Source organism: Hippoglossus hippoglossus, chromosome 7 (genome assembly GCF_009819705.1).
Source record: "Hippoglossus hippoglossus isolate fHipHip1 chromosome 7, fHipHip1.pri, whole genome shotgun sequence".
Classification (NCBI taxonomy): Eukaryota; Metazoa; Chordata; class Actinopteri; order Pleuronectiformes; family Pleuronectidae; genus Hippoglossus; species Hippoglossus hippoglossus.
The window spans coordinates 26,881,171-26,901,611 of record NC_047157.1 but is presented as its reverse complement, the minus strand read 5'-3'; the positions used below and the strand labels follow the sequence as shown (position 1 = coordinate 26,901,611).

The window sequence follows — 20,441 nt, the reverse complement described above, 5'->3', positions numbered from 1 at the left end:
CTCCCTCGCACCCAACATGTGTTCCTCAAGCTGGGTTCCTCTGGGACTTAGAGGGTTCTTCTCAGTATTTTTTATTTAATTAATTAAATATAATCCAGTGAAATAAATTCATCAAATTCAAACTTTGATTCTCAGAGACTTGTGACGGATGGTCTCCGACTTGTTAAAGCGAGGTCGAACTCTTACTTTGAAATCTTCAACCGGAAGTGTGTGCATGTACGATTCATGGCGGCATGTTGTGAAGAAGAGGAAGAAGAAGAGCAGGTAAACACTTCCTGAGGTTTGTGTTTGATACAGAGCTGAATGAACAGAGATGAGCTGCTGTGATGAGATGTTTGAAAGGGTCTGAATGAGGAGCCAGGAGAAGGAAGAGGGGAGATTCAGGACCACAGCAGCACAGCAGATCCCAGTATGTACACATGATACATTACAGTGGACAGAGCAAAACCAGATTAAACGGGTTCAGACTCACTGGTTCCAGTCCTCCCACAGCAGAGCAGATGTACCAGACTCCACTCAGACGACATCACACACACACAGAAGTCAGGTTCATGTGTTCAGAATTGAGGAAGGGAAACATAAAGTTTGAGTTTTTAAAAGAAACTGGATTAATGAAGAGGATTTCATATTGTTTTATGTATTCCTGCAGACCCAACGCTGTAGTAGGTGGCGCTAATGCACCTTAAACGTTAGGTGCCACCCACCATTAAAGAAGAAGAAGATGCTTCGCTCAGTTTCCAGTTTACGTTTAAGTCTTAACGTGAAGGTGAAACTGGTCTCCGCTGGTTTCCGGTTCACCTCTGACCTTCTGCACCTTCACCCGCCACAACTCAGCCAAGGTAAAGAAAACACTTCAACCAAACCCTGTTTAAAATAAACACAGGTTTTACTTCACACAGCTTCTTTAATGCAATACCAGTTGATCACTGTTCGTTTTACATGTTGCAGAGGCTGGTCTGTCCCAGCAGGAGGCGCTGGAGGTGCTACAGGCGGTGAGGAGTGAAGGGGGGGGGGCGTCAGTCTCTCTCACTGCTCTGGAGCTCCTGCAGAAGGAGGCGGAGACGAGGAGCATCGTGACCTTCTCCTCTCGACTGGACGCTGCGCTCAGCGGCGGAATTCCTGTCGGGAAAACAACAGAAATCTGTGGAACGCCAGGAATCGGGAAAACACAACTGTGGTCCGACACACACACACACACACACACACACACACACACACACACACACACACAAATTTGATCCGTTTTTATTGACAAACGGTTGATGATGTCATTGATCATGTGACCTCTGTGTTGATCAGTCTGCAGCTGGCGGTGGACGTCCAGGTGCCTCAGTGTTTCGGGGGGGTCGGAGGTCAGGTGATCTACATCGACACAGAGGGCAGCTTCCTGCTGCAGAGAGTAACCGACGTGGCCGCCGCCGCAGTCAGACACTGCTCCTTATTGGTCGAAGATGATGAGCAGCGTGTCGCCATGACAACTTTCACCGTGGAGGATATCCTGTCCAACATCTTCCTGGTAATGACAACAGGTCGACATGGTAACAGAAGTCACTCAGGTTTAAGACTGATTCTGATTGGTCGATTGTCCCTCAGGTGCATTGTTTTGACTACGTGGAGCTGCTGGCGGAGCTTCACCTGCTGCCCGACTTCCTGTCAGATCACCCGAGGGTCCGCCTCCTGGTGATTGACAGTGTGGCATTTCCATTTAGACGGTTTGACGACCTGTCACAGAGGACACGCCTCCTCTACGGCCTCGCCCAGCAGCTTTTTGCTATGGCAACCAGAAACACTGTTGCTGTTGTGATCACCAACCAGATGACCACACGGGTGCGGGGCAGCCAATCACAGCTGGTCCCTGCCCTTGGGGATAGCTGGGGCCACGCCTCCAACATCAGGCTCCTCCTACAGTGGTCAGGGTCACAACGCCTGGCAACAGTTGTTAAATCTCCAAGTCACGCGGACGCCACCGTCCAATACCAGATCACCTCAGACGGCTTCAGAGACAGTGACCAATCAGGAGCCTGCTGATTGGTCGGAGGTTTTTCAATATCTGAAGATGAGGGAGACGATTCTGCTCGGACATGTTCATGTGTTTCACTGTAAATAAATAACAGACTGTAAATATGTTAAAACTGATTCAAATGTAAAGTAAATAATATAAATATTAAGTTTTTCTTTCTGCAGAAAAGTCTTTTATTGTTATATAAGTTAAACATCAAAGCCAAAAACAGGTAAAGATTTCTGCCTTCACAACACTGTCACTATTTCATATTTATTATATGTGATATTTACAATATATTTAATTTTGTCTATTTGAAAACACCTAAATATCTTTAAATTTAAAGTCACCACATGCGCTTGAGTCAGATTGATGTTGAAAGACGATGTGACTGAGGTTCACTCTTAATAACATGATTCAGTCGTGCTCTGTATTAATACTATGATTATAATACTATAATACTATGATAAATGTAACTCTAACCCTCTCACAGTGAGGGAGAGCGTTCTCCCACCTCCACGGACAACTGGCCTCGTTCAGATCACAGTCACAATGAGTTACAATGTAACTAAGTAGATTGTTCCTGTTGCAGCTGAAGGTCAAATATCCGACTCAGACAGAAACACATCAGGTGCTTTTCTTTATTTGTTTCAACGTAAAAGTATTCCCGACTAAATAAAGAAGATGTTGTTTGTGAAGTGACGGTTAATCAGAAATGATTATTGTGTCTCTGACTGAAAAGATGACGACATGTCAGATTGCTCCTCCAACCAGGTTAGCTTTGTGTTGCTATAGCAACCGACTCAGAGTTTTCACTAAACCTGAAACAGACTCAGCTGCTGAAGTGCAACAAACAAACTCAATCTCCCATCATGCATTGCTGTTGGCCACTGTTTCATATCGATTTATTGAGTCAATATTAAACGGAATACTCACAGACAGCTGTTCCCATGGCAACAGATGCTGTTATCAACACCTGAGCAGGTGAACACAGACAGGAAGTGACCAGCAGAGGTCACTGTGGTGTTTTCCTGTAAGGACCGACCAACACACACACACACACATACACACACACACACACACACACACACACACACACACATACACACACATACACACACACACACACACACACACACACACATACACACACACACACACACACACACACACACACACACACACACACACACACACACACAGCAGAATTAATTAAAGAGAGAGAGGTGTTCAGACCTTCACTGATTGGAGGAGGAGGGAGGGGACGGGGGGGGGGGGGGGGGGGGGGACCGGAGCTTCATCACGGACTCACCGGGACTCAGCGGAGTTTCACCGGCGGCTTTCTGCGGAGCGACGCCCGGAGCCGAGCATCGCTGAGCGGATCCAGGACTGAGGTCAGACCGGGAGGAGACGGGCTCCGGTGAGTTACTATGGAAACCAGAGGAGACCGTGATTAAAGATAATGTGAATGAACCTGAGTCATTAAACGGATTAAATATGAATCTCATTAAACTTATTGAATATTAATGAAATAATTGATTATTGATGATCAGGAGACATCAGATCAATCACATTTATTCCACACGCTCCTTCAATCAATTCATCAATAGAGAAGATCAGCAGCTGTTTGTAGATTCATCAATTAAACATCAGGTTTTCTGTCGCAGATGTTTCATAAACCAAACATCGATCCATAATCCATCAATTGATCTGATTGATTCAATGATCAACAACTTTTAAAACCGTTTGTGAGACTTTTATTTGTTCTAAATATTAATAATTTTCTGTTCATGTTATAATATAATAAAATATAATGTGAGAAACGGGAAAACACTGAAACACTTTTTCCATTTCACCTGACAGAAATATTTTCAGTAGTTTTTCTTTTTGTTTGTTGTGTAAATCGTTTTAAAATGTTTTGTTAAATATCTTCATCTGAGTTTTTGTTTGTGGTTGATTTTTAGTTTTATTGATTTAAATTCAACAAACTAATTGACTAATGTAACAAATAGTTGTATAATAGCAAATAGTTCAAGTTAACGAATTAAATTCAACATCATGAAATAAAAATATTGAATCATTTACAGTAAGTTGTTAAAGACATGTTGAATGTGATGATCACATGGTCAAACTGTTTGTCCTCCTCAAAGATAAAACACAGTAATAATGATAATAACAAAAGACATTATTAATAATAATAATAATAATAATAATAATTTCCTTCTCTAACTCATTTTAATAACTGACAAATATTCAGATAGTTTGTTATTATAGAAATTTATTTTTGGTTGGTGAAGAAAATGTTTGAATAAAGTTACATGAATTGAATTTGCATGCAATGTAATACAAATAAAGGGCTGGGGGGGTATTTGTAATAATAAGAAAATAACCTTTAAAATCAGATGCGTATGAAAGGTTTAAACAACCGAAAACAAATGATCAAATCGTTAAATCGATCGATTGATTGATTGGTTGATTGGTTGATGGGTTGATTGGTTGGTTGATTGATTGATTGATTGATTGATTGATTGATTGATTGATCGTCCACAGGAGTTCACAGAAGGATGAAAAGTCTCGGCTGAACATCAGCATCACATTATGACATCATCAGGCCCTGCCCACTTTCCCCTCCCCCTCCGACATCATCATCACTATGTCTCCCTCTGGATTGGACAAACACCTCATCAGCTGTCCCTGTGGCCCCGCCTCCTGCTGTCTCTCTGGCTCTGGATTGGTGGACTGATGACCCAGGTGAGCGCCTCCCACCAGCACTTCCACCCCCGCTCCATCAAGATACCTGGTGACATCACTCTGGGGGGGCTGTTCCCCGTCCACGCCCGCGGCCCCCACGGGCTGCCCTGCGGCGAGCTGAAGAAGGAGAAGGGGGTCCACCGCATGGAGGCCATGTTGTACGCCCTGGACCAAATCAACAGCGACCCCTATCTGCTGCCCAACATCACGCTGGGGGCCCGGATCCTGGACACCTGCTCCAGAGACACCTACGCCCTGGAACAGTCGCTCACCTTCGTCCAGGCGCTGATCCAGAAAGACACGTCCGACATCCGCTGCTCCAACGGGGAGCCGCCGATCATCCGCAAACCGGAGCGAGTGGTGGGAGTGATCGGAGCGTCGGCCAGCTCCGTGTCCATCATGGTCGCCAACATCCTGCGCCTGTTTGAGGTAATAATACACCTGTGAACATCCACCCAGCAGTAACTGATCGTCAGTTACAGGTGATCATTCCTGAAGATTCATGGATGAGTACAGCTGTGCATCATCTGCATAACCTACATGTAACCTACATGTAACCTACATGTAACCTACATGTAACCTGTATTCTACCTGTATGATGAACACGCATGTGGATCTTCCTGATAATGTAATGTAAAGGAGGGGCCTAGTACAGAGCCTTGTGGAACTCCATTATAAACTTCACTGTTTCACATGTTGTTCTTTTATCAACATCATGTTTCAGTCAGTCACAGAATCTCCACGATGGTGATGATGTCACTGAGATCCATCAGGACGAGTGTAGCGACGCGTCTGAGGTCATGAGAAGGTTGTTGGTAACCCTGGTAACCATCTCTGGTTAGAAACAGGTTCCATGTGAATCCAAAGTAAAAAGTTTAGTTTGATGAAACGTTAAAATCCTAAGGTAAGAAAACTGTTTATAAAGATACATCAGCTGATGATGTATCTTTATCTATGACATCATCAGAAGATGAAAGTGATGATGAAGATGATGATAAAGATAGGAGGAGGAGCTTTTTAACGTGGAGTCCTTTATTAATCTGCACACACACACACACACACACACACACACACACACACACTAATGTGATTGTTATTTGTTGTATTGAAGCTGTGACACACATTCAGGCTGTTGCACAACACTAATCCTCTGTGTGTGTGGTGTGTGTGTGTGTGTGTGTGTGTGGTGTGTGTGTGTTGTGTGTGTGTGTTGTGTGAGACCTTGTGGTGTTGATCAGATTGACACCACAAACCAACTGAAACCTCAGGTGTTTGAAGGTTTCAGCCTGAATGAAGTCTGTCTGTCCTCTGTCAGGTGGAGTCTTACCTGTCTCTCCCTCTGTCAGGTGGGGTCTTACCCTGTCTCTCTCTCTGTCAGGTAGAGTCTTACCTGTCTCTCTCTCTGTCAGGTGGGGTCTTACCTGTCTCTCCCTCTGTCAGGTGGGGTCTTACCTGTCTCTCTCTCTGTCAGGTAGAGTCTTACCTGTCTCTCTCTCTGTCAGGTGGGGTCTTACCTGTCTCTCCCTCTGTCAGGTGGAGTCTTACCTGTCTGTCCCCTCTGTCAGGTGGAGTCTTACCTGTCTCTCTGTCAGGTGGAGTCTTACCTGTCTCTCTCTCTCTCAGGTGGAGTCTTACCTGTCTCTCTCTCTGTCAGGTGGAGTCTTACCTGTCTCTCTCTCTCTCAGGTGGGGTCTTACCTGTCTCTCTCTCTGTCAGGGGGGTCTTACCTGTCTCTCTCTCTCTCAGGTGGAGTCTTACCTGTCTCTCTCTCTCTCAGGTGGGGTCTTACCTGTCTCTCTCTCTGTCAGGTGGAGTCTTACCTGTCTCTCTCTCTGTCAGGTGGAGTCTTACCTGTCTCTCTCTCTCAGGTGGGGTCTTACCTGTCTCCTCCTCTCTCTCAGGTGGGGTGTGCATTGCTCAGTCAGTGTGTGTGTGTGTGTGTGAGACCTTGTGTTGTGATCAGATTGACACCACAAACCAACTGAAACCTCAGGTGTTTGAAGGTTTCAGCCTGAATGAAGTGACCCAGATGATCGATCTCCGGATCCTCAGTCTATATTTTCTGATTATTGATAATTGATCTGTCTCAGATTCCTCAGGTGAGTTACGCCTCCACGGCTCCGGAGCTCAGTGACAACAACCGTTATGACTTCTTCTCTCGGGTGGTTCCTCCGGACTCGTACCAGGCTCAGGCCATGCTGGACATCGTCCGAGCTCTGGGCTGGAACTACGTGTCCACGTTAGCCTCGGAGGGAAACTACGGAGAGAGCTGGCGTCGACGCCTTCATGCAGATCTCCAGAGAGGCCGGTAAGGTTCACTTCCTGTCTGTCTGTCCTCTGTCAGGTGGAGTCTTACCTGTCTCTCCCCTCTGTCAGGTGGGGTCTTACCTGTCTCTCTCTCTGTCACGGTAGAGTCTTACCTGTCTCTCTCTCTGTCAGGTGGGGTCTTACCTGTCTCTCCCTCTGTCAGGTGGAGTCTTACCTGTCTGTCCCTCTGTCAGGTGGAGTCTTACCTGTCTCTCTGTCAGGTGGAGTCTTACCTGTCTCTCTCTCTGTCAGGTGGGGTCTTACCTGTCTCTCTCTCTCTGTCAGGTGGAGTCTTACCTGTCTCTCTCTCTGTCAGGTGGAGTCTTACCTGTCTCTCTCTCTGTCAGGTGGAGTCTTTCACCTGTCTCTCTCTCTGTCAGGTGGGTGTCTTACCTGTCTCTCTCTCTGTCAGGTGGAGTCTTACCTGTCTCTCTCTCTCTGTCAGGTGGAGTCTTCAGGTGGATTCTTACCTGTCTCTCTCTTCTCTGTCAGGTACGGAGGTCTTACCTGTCTCTCTCTCTCTGTCAGGTGGAGTCTTACCTGTCTCTCTCTCTGTCAGGTGGAGTCTTACCTGTCTCTCTCTCTCTCAGGTGGGGTCTACCTGTCTCTCTCTCTGTCAGGTGGGGTCTACCTGTCTCTCTCTCAGGTGGAGTCTACCTGTCTCTCTCTCTGTCAGGTGGGTCTTACCTGTCTCTCTCTCTCTCAGGTGGGGTCTTACCTGTCTCTCTCTCTGTCAGGTGGAGTCTTACCTGTCTCTCTCTCTGTCAGGTGGGGTCTTACCTGTCTCTCTCTCTGTCAGGTGGGGTCTTACCTGTCTCTCTTCTCTCAGGTGGAGTCTTACCTGTCTCTCTCTCTCTCAGGTGGGGTCTTACCTGTCTCTCTCTCTTCAGGTGGGGTCTTACCTGTCTCTCTCTCGTCAGGTGGAGTCTTACCTGTCTCTCTCTCTCTCAGGTGGAGTCTTACCTGTCTCTCTCTCTCTTCAGGTGGGGTCTTACCTGTCTCTCTCTCTGTCAGGTGGAGTCTTACCTGTCTCTCTCTCTGTCAGGTGGAGTCTTACCTGTCTCTCTCTCTCTCAGGTGGGGTCTTACCTGTCTCTCTCTCCTCTAGGTGGGGTCTTACCTGTCTCTCTCTCTCTCAGGTGGGGTGTGCATTGCTCAGTCAGTGAAGATTCCTCGCGAGCCGACAGCGGGAGAGTCGATAAGATCATCAGACGTCTCATGGAGACGAGTAACGCCAGAGGCGTCATTCATCTTCGCCAACGAAGACGACATCAAGTAAAAACACGTAACCAACAAATTGACACGCCATCACATCACCATGGTTACCACACTGACTCCTCCTCTTTATTTCTGGTAGGCGTGTCCTAGAGGCAGCCAAGCGTGCTAACCTGACGGGTCACTTCCTGTTTGTGGGTTCAGACAGCTGGGGGGCGAAAACCTCCGCAATCACAGAGCTGGAAGACGTCGCTGAGGGCGCCGTCACCATCCTGCCGAAACGAGTGTCGATCGACGGTAAAGATATTAACGACAAAACATCATTGTGTGTGTGGGTTACTGTGTGTATCATTGTGTGGGTATTATTGTGTGTGTTATTGTTGTGTGTGTATATTATTGTGTATCATTGGGTGTGTGGGTTGTTCAGGCTTCGATCAGTACTTCACGACTCGTTCTCTGGAGAACAATCGCAGGAACATCTGGTTCGCTGAGTTCTGGGAAGACGACTTCAGGTGTAAACTGACGCGACCTGGAATCAAACTGGACCCTGAAAAGAAGAAATGTACAGGTACGACCACATCTGAGGGGGCGGGGCCTGGGCACAGACAGAAACTGTTACAGGTGTGTGTGTGATGTCATGTGACGTCATGCGTGTCCCTGCAGGTGATGAGCGGATTGGTCGGGACTCGTCCTACGAGCAGGAAGGGAAGGTTCAGTTTGTGATTGACGCAGTTTACGCTGTTGCTCACGCTCTGCACAGCATGCTTCAGAACCTGTGTCCGGGCAGCGGCGGCGTCTGCAGCAGCATGGACCCTGTGGAGGGACGCTCGCTGCTCGACTACATCAGAGCCGTCAACTTCAACGGTGACAAAAATACAAACATACGTCAGAGCAACTTCCGAGATGTAGAGCAGCGGCCAATCAAATCCCTCCTGTAGGATAAACACCTTATAGATCGTAGATTATAAATATAATATTAGGTTGTATAGTTTCTTGCCTGTTTGTCTCTACCTGTCTGTCTCTCAAACAGGAAGTGCAGGTACCAGTGTTCTGTTCAATGAGAATGGAGACGCTCCTGGTCGTTATGACATCTTCCAGTTTCAGCTGACCAATCACAGCCACCCTGAATACCGTGTCATCGGCCAGTGGACCAATAACCTGAGACTTAATGTAGGAAACGGACTAATCCAGATACTGTCTGCTTTTCCACCTGTCTGTCTCTCTGACCTGTCTCTCTCGCTCTCTCTCTCTCTCTGACCTGTCTGTCTCTCGGGGTCAGTTGGAGGACATGCAGTGGTCTGGTGGAGATAAATTAGTTCCTGACTCCGTCTGTAGTTTTCCTTGTAAATCAGGAGAGAGGAAGAAGATGGTGAAGGGAGTTCCCTGCTGCTGGCACTGTGAGGTGAGACATGTACCTGTCTGTCTGTCATGTTTAGGGTTAGCAGTACCCAAGAAGCAGAACTAACAGCAGAACAGACAAACAGGCTTTTTACCCTGTTAAGAGGTTTTTAGTAGTTTTACTCTTGTTGAGGGTAAAGAACAGAGGATGTCACACTTTGTTAAAGCCTCTGAGACAAACTGTGAATAAGGGCTGTGCAATCATTTAATCTGATTGATTCAAACTCTGTAGGTGGAGTCTTACCTGTCTCTCTCTCTCTTCTCTCTGTCTCTCTCTCTCTCTCTCTGTCTGTCTCTCTCTCTCTCTCCTCTCTCTCTCTCTCTGTCTCTCTCTCTCTCTCTGTCTCTCTCTCTCTCCCTCTCTCTGTCTCTCTCTCTCTCTCTCTCTGTCTCTCTCTCTCTCCCTCTCTCTCTCTCTCTCTCTCTCTCTGTCTCTCTCTCTGTCTCTCTCTCCCTCTCTCTCTCTCTCTCTCTCTCTGTCTCTCTCCCTCTCTCTCTCTCTCTGACCTGTCTCTCTCCCTCTCTCTCTCTCTCTCTCTCTCTCTCTCTCTCTAACCTGTCTCTTTCTTTCTCTCTCTCTCTCTCTCTCTCTCTCTCTCTCTCTCTGACCTGTCTCTCTCCCTCTCTCTCTCTCTCTCTCTCTGACCTGTCTCTCTCCTCTCTCTCTCTCTCTCTCTCTTCTCTCTCTTCTCTCTCTCTCTCTCTGTCTCTCTCTCTCTCTCTGTCTCTCTCTCTCTCTCTCTCTCTCTCTCTCTCTCTCTGTCTCTCTCTCTCTCTCGGTCTCTCTCTCTCTCTGTCTCTCTCTCTCTCTCTGTCTCTCTCTCTCTCTCTCTCTGTCTCTCTCTCTCTCTCTCTCTCTCTCTCTAACCTGTCCCTCATCTCTCTAACTTGTCTCTTTCTCTCTCTGACCCATCTCTCTCTCTCCCTCTCTCTCCTCTGACCTGTCTCTCTCTCTCTCTCTCTCTCTCTCTCTCTCTCTCTCTCTCTCTCTCTGTCTCTCTCTCTCTCTCTCTCTCTCTCTCTCTCTCTGTCTCTCTCTCTCTCTCTCTCTCTCTGTCTCTCTCTCTCTCTCTCTCTCTCTCTCTCTCTCTCTCTCTGTCTCTCTCTCTCTCTCTGTCTCTCTCTCTCTCTCTCTCTCTCTCTCTAACCTGTCCCTCATCTCTCTAACTTGTCTCTTTCTCTCTCTGACCCATCTCTCTCTCTCCCTCTCTCTCTCTGACCTGTCTCTCTCTCTCTCTCTCTCTCTAACCTCTCTCTCTCTGTCTCTCTCTCTCTCTCTCTCTCTCTCTCTCTCTCTCTCTCTGTCTCTCTCTCTCTCTCTGTCTCTCTCTCTCTCTCTGTCTCTCTCTCTCTCTCTGTCTCTCTCTCTCTCTCTCTCTGTCTCTCTCTCTCTCTGTCTCTCTCTCTCTCTCTCTCTCTCTCTCTCTCTGTCTCTCTCTCTCTCTCTCTCTCTGTCTCTCTCTCTCTCTCTCTCTCTCTCTCTAACCTGTCCCTCATCTCTCTAACTTGTCTCTTTCTCTCTCTGACCCATCTCTCTCTCTCCCTCTCTCTCTCTGACCTGTCTCTCTCTCTCTCTCTCTCTCTCTCTCTCTCTCTCTCTCTCTCTGACCTGTCTCTCTCTCTCTCTCTCTCTCTCTCTCTCTCTCTCTCTCTCTCTCTCTCTCTCTCTGACCTGTCTCTCTCTCTCTCTCTCTCTCTCTCTCTCTCTCTCTCTCTCTAACCTGTCCCTCATCCCTCTAACTTGTCTCTTTCTCTCTCTGACCTGTCTCTCTCTCTCGCTCTCTCTGACCCGTCTCTCTCTCTCTCTGACCCGTCTCTCTCTCTCTCTCTGACCTGTCTGCAGCTCTGTGATGGGTACCAGTACCAGCTGGATGAGTTTACCTGTGAGATGTGTCCATCAGACATGCGTCCCGCCCCGAACAGAACCACGTGTCGTCCGACGCCGATCATCAAACTGGAGTGGAACTCCCCCTGGGCTCTAGTTCCTGCCTCCCTCGCCATGCTGGGTATCTTAGCAACCAGCGCAGTGGTCATCACCTTCATCCGCTTCAACGACACGCCCATCGTCAGGGCGTCAGGTCGAGAGCTCAGCTATGTTCTACTGACAGGTAAATGCTCACCTGATGTCAGCAGTCATGTCATCAGCAGTGAGGATGACATCACCTGTCTCTCTCTGTGTTTGCAGGAATCTTCCTGATCTACCTGATCACTTTCCTGATGATCGCGGAGCCAGGTGCGGTGGTTTGTGCGTTCCGGCGCCTCCTGCTGGGCCTCGGCATGGCCATCACCTACTCCGCCATGTTGACCAAAACCAACCGCATCTACCGCATCTTCGAGCAGGGCAAGAAGTCAGTGACCCCGCCCAAATTCATCAGCCCCACCTCCCAGCTCGCCATCACTTTCATCCTCGTCTGCGTCCAGGTGAGTGCTCAGGTGTCACATGACCTCCCGTTAGTGCAGCAACAGCTGGTCACATGACATAGGTTCATGTGTGTGCGTGTGCGTGTGTGCGTGTGTGTGTGTGTGTCAGGTCCTAGGTGTGTTTGTGTGGTTCGCCGTCATCCCCCCTCACACCATCATTGACTATGAGGAGCTCCGCCCCCCAAACCCTGATTATGCCAGAGGCATCCTGAAGTGTGACATGTCTGACCTGTCAATCATCGGCTGCCTCAGCTACAGTATCGTGCTCATGGTAACGTATTGATCTGTTATTGATCTGTTATTGATCTGTTATTGACGACCACAGTTTCAGACCCTCCTGAACAAACAACCTGTTGAAGGCTGAACAGGCCTTGTTGCTAAGTAACCTATATCGTTCTTGTTGCTAGGTAACGTGTACAGTGTATGCAGTGAAGAGTCGTGGTGTCCCGGAGACGTTTAATGAAGCGAAGCCGATCGGGTTCACGATGTACACCACCTGCATCGTCTGGCTCGCTTTCGTACCGATCTTCTTTGGCACCACCCAGTCCACTGAGAAGGTGAGACCATAGTAACCGGTTTTGGTTCATGTGGTTTCTGATCATGTGGTTTTGGTTCATGTGGTTTTGGTTCATGTGGTTTTGGTTCATGTGGTTTTGGTTCATGTGGTTTTGGTTCATGTGGTTTTGGTTCATGTGGTTTTGGTTCATGTGGTTTTGGTTCAGTGTGAGTTCAGGGAGGGACGACAGATAAACGACTGCAGGATTAGACACTGAGTGCAGATTAAACAGATTATAATCCAGCACAGGATGAAATTAGAGAATAATAACTTTATTAAAACCAACGTTTAAAGAGCCGCAGATAAAAAAAAAGAGCCAAAAATAACGTGAAGGGAAACAGACGGAAACACGTCTGTTATTCACAGAGACTTTTAGAGCAAAGTGATCTGGACTCGTGGGATTTATATGGTTTTATGTGGATTCCTGTGGTTCACAACAAACAGATCAGTGAACCAATAAGCTTTGAAGTTAAATCATATTTCTCAGACAATGTTAATTCTGCATTAACGACCTCGGGTCATAAAAACATAGTCCCATTAAAACTTATTAAGTTTATGAATTAATAATAAACATCAGAACATGTTTGATATGAATTATGAGTCCAGTGGATGTAAGGAAATAGACAAAGAGAGAAAATAAAATAAATCTCTCACAAATGTGTGTGTGTGTGTGTGTGTGTGTGTGTGGTGTGTGTGTGTGTGTGTGTGTGTGTGTGTGTGTGTGTGTGTGTGTGTGTGTGTGTGTGTGTGTGTGTGTGTGTGTGTGTGTGTGTGGTGATTTACTGGTCTACATCAGCAGCAGTTACAGACGGTGTTCCCCATGGTTCAGTGTTGAGACCACTTCTATTCATCTAAATGGGTCAGAGGTCAGAGGTCATTTTGAATCCAGATTCACTGTCACCAACAACACTCAACTTTACATCTCCACCAAACCCAACACCGCCCCCTGCTGTTCTCAGTGATTCTCTACATCAACACCTGGACGTCAAAGCACCTTCTGAAACTGAATCATGTTTCTCCTGATTGGTTCAAGATCTGCGTCATTTAACTTTAACCTGAACCTGTGAACGATGACGTCACTGTTCATGTTCTATACTTACTGTGGAGGTTCTAGTCGTTCTTTAGTCGTTCTTTAGTCGTTCTTCAGGACGTTCTTCAGAATGTTCTTCGGGATGTTCTTCGGGACGTTCTTCAGGATGTTCTCTGTCATGGTGTCCATCTCTGTTCCTCCAGATGTTCATCCAGACGGCGACTCTGACCGTGTCGATGTCGCTCAGTGCGTCCGTGTCTCTCGGGATGCTCTACGTGCCGAAGGTTTACGTCATCGTTTTCCATCCTGAGCAGAACGTCCAGAAGAGGAAGAGGAGCATCAAGGTTCCATACACACTGTCACCTGTTGGTGTTGTTGTGTTATTGTGTTGTTGTTGTGTTGTATGTAAGTCTGACAGTTGTGTTGTCATTGTGTTGCAGGTGGTCGCCCAAGTTGCCAGATTGTCTCAAAAATCATTAAATGACAAACAAAATGGAGAAACAAAGATAGTACCTGACAGAACACAGTGATACGACAAACTACAGGTACAGACACACACCTGTACACACACCTTGACACACACCTGTACACACTGACACACTTGTATCAGGTTATGATAAAAGGATTTTCAGATTTTCATGTTAACTTCAAAAAATGTTCATCTGATCAAAATTTGATTTGATCAATAGATTTGATTTATGATCCAATATCTGAAAATCTGATTCATCACAGATTGTAAATAAAGATGGACGACATGACAGCTCCCAAATTATATTGATCGCCCCCTGGTGGCTGGCTGCAGTAAAGGTCATAAACCCGCCTCCACCTTGTTAGCAGATGGGACATGGATCAGACAAGAAAATCAAAGTAGACGTTAAATAAATGTTTGTCAAAGATGGTTTCTGTCATTTCAGGTCGTTCTTATCTCACTGAGGTTCAAATGTTCATGTTTCTGATCAGTTTGGTTTTAATTAGTTATTTGATGATATAAAAACGGGCTGAAACTGACTCCTGATTGGTCGAGAGCGTTTGTGGACGGCTCCACTTCCCAATCACTACAGCACAGACTGACTCCAAATCATCAGCACAAGATGGCCACGTTGGTATCAGAGATATTTTGGCTTCATTCTTTAAACGTGTCGTCCATCTTTCTTTGTTTGTCCTCATGAAGCCCATGAGTGGAGCTCACATGTGTTTATGGAAAAGGATGAGATGAGTCCTGACTCCTGGAAGCTGCTGCAGATATTTCTGGAAACTCTGATGAATATTTCAGCTTCATGTTAAAGATTCATGTTGATGTTCACGGCTCAGTTGCTCTGAGTGCTCAGGAGCAAGGCACTAACCCTGCAGGTTGAAGCTTCACTGTGAGAAGAGCTCACATTTTAAATTTTTTCGTGTGGTCGTTGGTAAAGAATCAGACAGGAAGTGGAACTGAAGTGTGGATGTTTATCTTTGTCTTCTTCATGTGGTTCAGCAGCAAGCACGTGGCGTTCACTGATCAGAAGGTCGGTGGTTTGATCCCCGGCTCCTCCACATGTTGATCTGATTGGATGATGCATATTGACCTGTTGTGAGGTCACTGTGTGACGTGGTCGTTAAAACAGACCAGACTAGAGAAGCAAAAGTCCACTTACACCATTTTCTCATCAGGGAATGGAACCATCATCCACAACAGTCAGGTGTGTCACGTTGTCCTGTTCTAGGGAGTTTGACTTGAGTCCTTGAAGAGGTTACTGGTGTTGTTGAGAAGGTTCCAGATAGAAAGATACTTTATTGATCCTGAGGGAAATTAAGGATGTTCTTGAGAAGATTCCAGATGTTCTTGTGGAGGTTCCAGGTGCTTTTGAGGAGGTTCCAGGTGTTCTTGAGGAGGTTCTTGATGTTCTTGAGAAGGTTCCAGATGTTGTTGAGGAGGTTCCAGGTGTTCTTGAGGAGGTTCTTGATCTTCTTGAGAAGGTTCCAGGTGTTCTTGAGCATGTTCCAGGTGTTCCTGAGGAGGTTCCAGATGTTGTTGAGGAGGTTCCAGATGTTCTTGAGGAGGTTCCAGATGTTCTTGAGGAGGTTCCAGATGTTGTTGAGGAGGTTAACGGTGTTCTTGAGAAGGTTCCAGATGTTCTTGCTGGTCAGCTGCTGTTACTGATCAAAGTGATGAGATGTGACCAAACATCTGGAAACACACCTGTTGTTTTTCTTCTCTCCTCTCAGGTAGCTGTTGACCAATCCCTGTGAAGAGCCTGATGACATCATCATCGTGAAGATTGTTGTGTTTTTGAAGAAGCAGAGAAAAGTGAATAATGTGAAACAGGCTTTTATTTCTTTAACTGACTTTAAGGATTTTATATTCGACTTGAATTCATTTGAGAAATCAACACATTTGATGATGAGGAATCTGAACTTCTGAATGCACTTTTTTTGCCTGACGTAGAATCACATTAGAATCCAGCTCCTCCTCATTTTGTTTTTGAAAATCAGACTGAATGTTCTATTGTTTCTAGGGAAGATGGAGAAGTTGAGATTTGTGAATATGGAGCAAACTGCACGTGTTATACAACATGAGACAAATACATGTCTGTGGTTTCAATGTGATTTTCACAAACTGAGCACATACGTGTTTTATCAGCACTGAGCTCGTGGAGGTGGTGTGTGGGACAACACCTCCTCCTGGTGGCTGAAATGTAAAACTGCTTTTAAATCAACTCTTTTTGGGACATTAAAGATGGAACAACCTGCATCGATTAATCAATTAATATTGATTTATTAATCGAGTAATAAACTATTTTGATAACTGATCAGTGTGAGGAGTCTTTAAGAAAAGATTTAGCTTCTTAAATTTGAATGTTTTCTAAAAATAAGTGAAAACATAACGTGTTTGTTCAACATCTTGATTCTTCCAAACTGTGAATGACACTGTGAAATAGAAAAAATACATCTTTTCATGTTGTTGCTACTTTTCAATGATGTCACAATATCAACAATATAAAGTGTTTAATAAAAACAACAAGTTCTCAAAATATTTGTTCAATGTGAGTTATAGAAACGACAAATATGAATAAATGAGATGGTGATATCACCGAAACACTTTGATCTTGTGCCTTCATTAAGCTCCATTCTCTACGACAGTATCACGTTTCTTTTTTTATATTTTGTTTTCAGATTTTAAGCAGATATGTAGAACACAATGATAACAACAAATGCAAATGTGTACAAGAAAGTAAAAAATGAAACACAAGGGGGCGTCAGTGACACAAAGACACTTTACATTACTCTGCACTAACCAGTGTTATCTGGTTTAAAGAGGCTGTTTAATCTGAGGTGATCACATCTCTATAGAAACATCGTAACATGTCAGAAGACAAAGATTAGGCTGCTAAATTTTCATAAAGTTTTCAGATGTTAAATATTTTTTCTAAGATTGAAAGTTGTCTTTTCAAGAGGGAATCTGTATTCGAGTGAATCCACGTCACTGTAAACATGTCCTGGTCACGTTGAAAGATATTAAATGAATTTAATTTCATAAGCAGTTGAGCATGGAACAGTCGAGAGATTCGACAAAGTTCGATCTGTTGGAAACTCGTCTGACAGATGTTGATCAGAGTCACAGAGGTGCTGGTGAAAGGATCTCACCTGAGACAGCTGCTGAAATTCAGGTCTCCTCCTCCATCCTGAAGATCTTCTCCTGCTCGGCTGTGGAGATCATCCTGCTGTGGAGATCATGATCACCTCTGACCCTGCACGAGGGTTGAGGTCAGAGGTCAGAGCCCAAAGCAAGACGGACAGTTTACACCCAAACGACGGACGGTTTAGACCTGAGGTCAGAAAGACTAGAACCATAGGCCAGGCAGCTTTATTTATAAAGCACATTTCATGGTGCAGTACAGGAATATTAAAAACAACAGAAACACATGTACAATAAATGTGAGAATATAATTGATTGAAAAACATTTCAAGCAAATTAAAAAGATTAAAAAGAGCAGAATATAAGAGGTAAAGATATTAATAGAGGTAAAAGAAATAAAAACGAGAAATCTGTATAAAAATGTAAAAAACGTCTGTAGTTCAGACTGTATAACCAGGGTTGTATATAATCTATAATATAGATTATATACAATTCTATACATTATATCTATAATATAGATTATATACAATTCTATACATTATATCTATAATATAGATTATATACAACCCTGGTTATATAGTCTATATTATAGTCTTTGTATACAGTCTATGGTTCAGACTGTATTTAACTGTATCGAATATAAACCTGTTTCTATGGTTCAGATTCGGATCGACTTTTCATGTCTGATCCTGTGTCTCTCTCTTCACTCGACTCATCGTGTCTGATGAATCCAATATGGCGGCCGCCGCAGCTTCACGTGAACTCTTCACTGAGGGAGTAAGAGCGGCTCTTCACACGTGGCCCGTTCTCCAGGTAACACACACACACACAGACACACACACACCACAGACAGACAGACAGACAGACAGGTGGAGACCGTGAGACAGACGTGAAATGACCGCTACTGCGGCTCAGATGAGCCGTTAAAGCTAACATGCTACAGGATTAGCTGTTAGCTTCATAGACGGGTTGTTTTTATAAAGGCCTTGTTAGACACTGGTGTTTACATCCGGGTTTGATTCATTTCCAAACCAATTTCACTTTAGTTCTAATCCAGTTTGACTCCAGTTTGTGTGAGTTTACATCGGCACCTGTTTGTCTGCGTGTGTTCCTCAGATCGCGGTGGATAACGGGTTCGGGGGCGTGTACGCGCAGCAGAAAGCTGATTGGATGGTGGATGTTGTTCAGCAGTATTTCCATGACAACGGTAAGTAACCATGGCAACCATTCACCCGAGTGCTCTGTTCAATTCATTAAAGCAACATGGTCACAAGATGAGAAGAGAAATGATTATTGATCTGTGAGGCTGAAAACTTTATTAACCTGAATCATGTGAACAACCTGAAGTGAAGTTACTGTGTGTGTGTGTGTGTGTAGCTGACCTGCAGCAGTGTGAGGTTGAGGACTTCATTGCTGAACTGATGAATCAGGAGTTTGACACAGTGGTGGATGATGGGAGTTTACCTCAGGTATGCACGCACGCACACACACACACACACACACACACCTGATTAGACCCAAAAATTTGCTCTTCCACCTGTGCAGGTGTCCATCAGTCTGCTGCAGATGTTCAGTCAGTGGCGGCAGGGGGCGCTACAGCAGCTCCAACACACCATCAGCACTCTGACACAGAAGAAGAGTCAGAGGGCAAAGGTCACAGCTCCGCCCACACAGTCTGACGAAGAGAGCGATGCTGAGACACAGGTACGCGAAGAACGCATATCTGAAGTTATAACTTTTCCACTTTGTGTCTTCGTATCCTGTCCTTTTTACTGCAGTTCTACACAATCTGAAATACTGTGGCACAGGTTACCATGGTAACCTACAACTGTCGCACAGCGACACCTTAACCTGCGTTGATCCCGAGTCCTGGTTCAGGATCATGTGACTCGTCTCTGATGTTTATTGGTTGTAAATGTCGAAATCCAAAATAGAATTGATTGATCATTTCATTAATCTTTTAAGTGAAGATGAACTCTCTCTCTCCCTCAAGGCGATGGACTGTGACTCGTCCACAACACACAACCCTCCACCCCCCCCCTCCTCCTCCTCAGGAAGAAGAAGACGGCTGGACGGTCGTCAGAAAGAAGTGAAGAGGAGGATGAAGAGCAGAATGAACTGTTGACCTTTGACCACCAGGAAGACGTGTCAAACAGACTCCTCCTCCTTCAGCGCTGGACCATGATGGCGTCTCTCCAGCGTCTGCTGCCATGTCCGAGCGTCTTCGAGTCCTGGTTCAGTTCTGGATTAAATGAGGTCGTGTCCACCTGAGAAAAGACTCACACACGAACTGAAGAAACTTTTACTCGTGTTTCCTGTGGTTCTCAGTTAGGAGAACGTCTGTTTCATAATAAAATTATTATTATTGTTGCTCAGACGTTCACTTTATAATCAAAGCTCCAATTTAAACATAAGAAATGTTGAGCTGACTAACCTCAATCATTCATCAATACTCGATTGTCCAGCTTGAACACCAGCGACAGATTTTCAGTTGAATTGATATTCAATATGTAATATATATTACTGCCCCCCCCCCATTGATTCATCATTGATTGATCAAACTGTCATTGCAGATTTAAGTTTAACGTGTTGGGATGATCTCACCAGCAGAGGGCAGTAGGAAGACCCTCCTGTCCTGTCAAGGTTGGCAGGTTGATTCCTGAGGGTCAAAGGTCTCAGACAATCTCTGATGAAACTTTATTTTCACAGAACACATTGTTCAAACACACGTCATGTGACAGGTAGGAGGGGCGGGGCCAAGGCACTAATCGTCAGAACAGAAACAGGTGAAGAGGTCAGAGGTCATCTGAGGACAACTCAGCTACAGAGATCAGGACTGGTCAGTCGGTGAGAGGGTCGGCTACAGTACACTCATCGAGGAGGATCAGAAATCCTTATCAATAACCAATAATTATATTCTCACAGGTTTCATACAGGAGCAGTCAGACTCAGGAGAAATCAGCAGAAGACAGTGACAGAATTCAGCAGAAAAACAGAATTCAGTCAAATGACAAGTTTTAAAATGAAGAAACCAGCAGAATTCAACAGGAATCAGTAGAAACAGATCAACAGAAATCTGTGTTAATCAGCGGGATTCAACAAACCAGTGGATTCATTAGAAATAGAACAGAAATAAGCAGAAAACTGTA

The 20,441-nt window shown here is 45.3% G+C and overlaps 3 protein-coding genes across 4 annotated transcripts; all 3 read left to right on the top strand.

The window, feature by feature from the left end:
- The first annotated feature begins 216 nt into the window (after positions 1 to 216).
- On the top strand, positions 217 to 20,430 carry rad51c (RAD51 paralog C). Of its 2 annotated transcripts, XR_004614534.1 has the most exons (7): positions 217 to 264; positions 650 to 839; positions 949 to 1,177; positions 1,300 to 1,516; positions 1,594 to 2,168; positions 3,653 to 3,659; positions 20,418 to 20,430. XR_004614534.1 is itself a non-coding variant. In XM_034591612.1 (5 exons), the coding sequence occupies exons 2-5, from the start codon at positions 722 to 724 to the stop codon at positions 2,026 to 2,028; spliced, it is 999 nt and encodes a 332-aa protein (XP_034447503.1). In that variant the 5' UTR covers positions 217 to 264; positions 650 to 721; the 3' UTR covers positions 2,029 to 2,170. The 2 variants fall into 2 exon arrangements, 1 of the variants encoding a protein (XP_034447503.1); XM_034591612.1 differs by lacking the exons at positions 3,653 to 3,659; positions 20,418 to 20,430 and having other exon boundaries at positions 1,594 to 2,170.
- grm6a (glutamate receptor, metabotropic 6a) lies at positions 3,333 to 16,017 on the top strand. Its single transcript, XM_034591584.1, is given in 19 exon segments — positions 3,333 to 3,419; positions 4,550 to 5,179; positions 6,841 to 7,020; positions 7,022 to 7,058; positions 8,196 to 8,234; positions 8,237 to 8,304; positions 8,306 to 8,331; positions 8,414 to 8,568; positions 8,699 to 8,839; positions 8,935 to 9,135; positions 9,302 to 9,441; positions 9,551 to 9,673; positions 11,513 to 11,777; positions 11,855 to 12,090; positions 12,200 to 12,361; positions 12,498 to 12,647; positions 13,880 to 14,020; positions 14,117 to 14,221; positions 15,886 to 16,017. Coding segments are annotated over 17 exon segments (2,736 nt in total). The 5' UTR covers positions 3,333 to 3,419; positions 4,550 to 4,597; the 3' UTR covers positions 14,207 to 14,221; positions 15,886 to 16,017.
- On the top strand, positions 17,955 to 19,665 carry tsr2 (TSR2 ribosome maturation factor). The gene is given in 6 exon segments (XM_034591620.1): positions 17,955 to 18,105; positions 18,409 to 18,499; positions 18,670 to 18,761; positions 18,838 to 18,996; positions 19,286 to 19,324; positions 19,326 to 19,665. Coding segments are annotated over 6 exon segments (519 nt in total). The 5' UTR covers positions 17,955 to 18,027; the 3' UTR covers positions 19,386 to 19,665.
- Positions 20,431 to 20,441: the final 11 nt, after the last annotated feature.